This window comes from Monopterus albus, unplaced genomic scaffold, assembly GCF_001952655.1.
Source record: "Monopterus albus unplaced genomic scaffold, M_albus_1.0 scaffold145.1, whole genome shotgun sequence".
NCBI lineage: Eukaryota > Metazoa > Chordata > Actinopteri > Synbranchiformes > Synbranchidae > Monopterus > Monopterus albus.
In genome coordinates, this window is record NW_018128025.1 from 269,025 (window position 1) to 272,390 (window position 3,366).

At 38.8% G+C, this 3,366-nt stretch overlaps 1 protein-coding gene across 2 annotated transcripts in view; it reads left to right on the forward strand.

Moving 5' to 3' along the window:
- Positions 1-1,531, forward strand: part of ifrd1 (interferon-related developmental regulator 1) — a 12,562-nt gene extending 11,031 nt beyond the window's left edge. Inside the window, exons 11-12 of one of the 2 annotated variants that reach the window (XM_020614411.1) lie at positions 660-755; positions 857-1,529. In XM_020614411.1, the coding sequence (XP_020470067.1) occupies positions 660-755; positions 857-943 (183 nt within the window). In that variant the 3' untranslated portion in view covers positions 944-1,529. Of the gene's footprint in view, positions 1-659; positions 756-856 lie in introns of both variants that reach the window. The other variant, XM_020614409.1, reaches the window with a different exon arrangement.
- Positions 1,532-3,366: the final 1,835 nt, after the last annotated feature.

The following is a 3,366-nucleotide window of genomic DNA, read 5'->3' on the forward strand; positions in this document are numbered from 1 at the left end:
GAGTCTGTTCTCTGCACCTCCATCACTGTCTGGTTTGGCTCAGCAACCAAACAGGACAAGTACAGACTTCAGCAGACAGTCAGGACTGCAGAAAAGGTCATTGGTGTGAGCCTGCCCTCCATGGAGGACCTGTACACCTCATGGGTCAAAAGGAGGGTGGAGAGGATCACTGCTGACCCCTCACACCTGGGACATAATCTGTTCAAACTCCTTCCCTCTGGACAGTGTTACAGGTCACTGTGCACCAAGACAACCAGGCACAAGGGCAGTTTATTCCCTCGGGCTGTCACTGATTAACACGGCAGTATGACTGGACAATAATCCTCAGTGCAATACCTGTAAATATACTGTACATATGTACAGGTTTATGTTTTTTAAGTACTCTATCTCGTTTCAACAATGAGCATTCCTTTGTCTGATTTGTTGACTGCCTGTTTATACTGTTTATTTTGCACTGTTTGTTGCTTGTTAATACTGCTTATTTTGTTATACTAAACAGCCTTATGTTGGTTTACTACTTGCCCCTTGCATGGGGATATGTACATGCACATTGAGAGACTATGTACCAGAGTCAAATTCCTCATGTGTCCGACACACCTGGTCGATAAAGCAAATTCAAATTCAGAATATTCTAAATTATTCAACTTTTCTTACATTAGGCAAATGAATTCATCAGAGATGTGTTTGAACTCGGACCACCCATGTTGGTTGATTCCGCCACAATGAAGGCCATGAAAATCTCTCGCTTTGAAAGGGTACGTCTTTTCTAGTTCTGTCAAAAGGGAGAAATAGTATGTGGTTGGGCTTTTTTTTTTTTTTTTCCCCCAACGTGTTGACCTTTTTTTCTCTTTTCCAGCATCTCCACAATTCTGCTGCCTTCAAGGCTCGGACCAAGGCCAGAAGCAAGTTCAGGGATAAGAGGGTGGATGTGGGAGAATTTTAAATTTTTTTTTTTTTTTTTTCATTTTTTTTCCTCACTTTGACTTTGATAATCTCTATCAGGCTGCATGTTTTAGATGAATTGTCACAAATTTGTGTTCACATGATTTTTCCCTCAATCTATATTTTGAATATCAAACGTGTTCTGTAGCCTTAAAAGGTGGCTGTTTCACAGAAGCTGTGCTTTGTAGTGGAGAAAACAGCCTTGTTACAGCCACGCTTCAAATTTCCAGGGGGTGAATATTTGATAATCAAAAATTAGGTTTTAGTTGGAGCATAACTTTAATATATCCACACATGAACAGTGGTGTTGTACACATAGTATACTTTTTTTTTTTTCTGTTACTATTCATTGAAGCCTATTTTTGAACTTTGTAATAAATGAAATAATTTTGGCTTCATTTGTTCTACATCATATAGTTTTATTTAGCAGTGTGACTAACTTAACCCTTTGGATTTATATTAATTTGCACTATTTATTTAACCTTGAGCAGATCATTTCTGTATAACAGTCCATATTGTGTTGTATTTTAGTACTAGGTGTCTAATCTGGATGGTGAAGTAAATACCAAAAAGCTGTAACAAGTGGGTCTTTTTTTTTTTTTTTGCTTCCCCGTTATATGGTATAAGATGTATTGTAAATAACTGACAATGATGCTAATTGAGCTGAATTAGTTGTCTGAGACAGAAGTCCTTCACTCAAAACATTATTTCCAGTCACTGGAAGATCACTGGTAGGAGAGGGGTTTTGAAAACATAAATCTTGGCCCTTGTAGAAGGTCACTTTAAGTAAAGTGCACCATATAAAACTCTTTATCTATTGCTCTTTCAACATCAAAGTGAAGTGTGTGTGTGTGTGTGTGTGTGTGTGTGTGTGTTAATAGAGCTGATGTCCTGAGAAGAAACCTGCATTGTTCATATGTTTATCAGTAGGGAAACTAATGTAACACCTAACATAACATGGGTATACTGTATATTTATTACCCTGATCTCACTCAAAGGCAGCTTCTTTTATAAAGCTGTAACAATAGTTCATAACTGCAGCAATGAGTGTTGGATGATAAAAGTAAAGGTCACAATGCTGCTAATGGTTCCATCATTAATGTTGGCCTGTTGGCAGTAATATGGAACACACAGGTGTGCTGCAGTCAGTTCAGCCAATTCTGCATTTGAATTCCATCACACCACAAAAACATCTTTGTCGGTCATTTGGACAAGTTCTATTTTCAGAACTCTCCAATATCAAACCGCTTGTTCTATAGTGAATCTGACACTGGCACTGCACTATGTTGTTCGTGCTATTGTGGTTCATTTACTGATGAGACCAAACATGCTTTACCTGTTGCCTACACAGAGTGTAATTTGGTCTTGGCTCTGTGAAGGCCAAAGGCATCTGTTTAAGGGTTGAATTCTAATTCCTTTTCTTTTCTCTGGCAGGCTGCTTTTAATGTTAATACCAATGTGCAGAAATTAAGGGTATTTCCTTTGATTCTTTTGAGCATGAACTTTTAAGTTCTTCAGATGAGATGCACATTAATTACTGAATTCCCCTTTATTCATATTCAGCAAAAAGATGAGGAAACTCGGAATAAAGCAAACACAACTGCACACTATGTCAAACACACACTAACAGACCTGACAAATGGGGAATATACAGGTGCATCTCAATAAATTAGAATATTGTAGAAAAGTCCATTTATTTCAATAATTCAACTCGGAGTGAAACTCGAGTATTATATAAATTCAGTACACACAGAATGAAGTAGTTTAAGCTGTTGGGTCTTTGATTATTTTGGCCCACATTTAACAAAAACCCACCGAATCACTATTTCAGTAAATTAGAATACCCCATAAGACCTATAAGAAAAAATTTTTAGTGAATTGCTGGCCTTCTGGAAAGTATGTTCTTTTACTGTATATGTACTCAATACTTGGTAGGGGCTCCTTTTGCTTTAATTACTGCCTCAATTTGGCGTGGCATGGAGGTGATTAGTCTGTGGCACTGCTGAGGTAGTATGGAAGCCCAGGTTTCTTTGACAGTGGCTTTCAGCTCATCTGCCTTTTTTGGTCTCTCATTTCTCATTTTCCTCTTGACAATACCCCATAGATTCTCTGTGGGGTTCAGGTCTGGTGAGTTTGTTGGCCAGTCAAACACACCAACACCATGGTCATTTAACCAACTTTTGGTGCTTTTGGCAGTGTGGGCAGGCACCAGATCCTGCTGGAAAATGAACTCAGAATCTTTAAAACGCTGGTCAGCAGAAGGAAGCATGAAGTGCTCTAAAAGGTCTTGGTAAACGGGGGCAGTGACTTTGGTTTTCAAAAAACACAGTGGACCAACACCAGCAGATGGCATTGCACCCCAAACCATCACAGACTGTGGAAACTTAACACTGGACTTCAAACAACTTGGGCTATGAGCTTCTC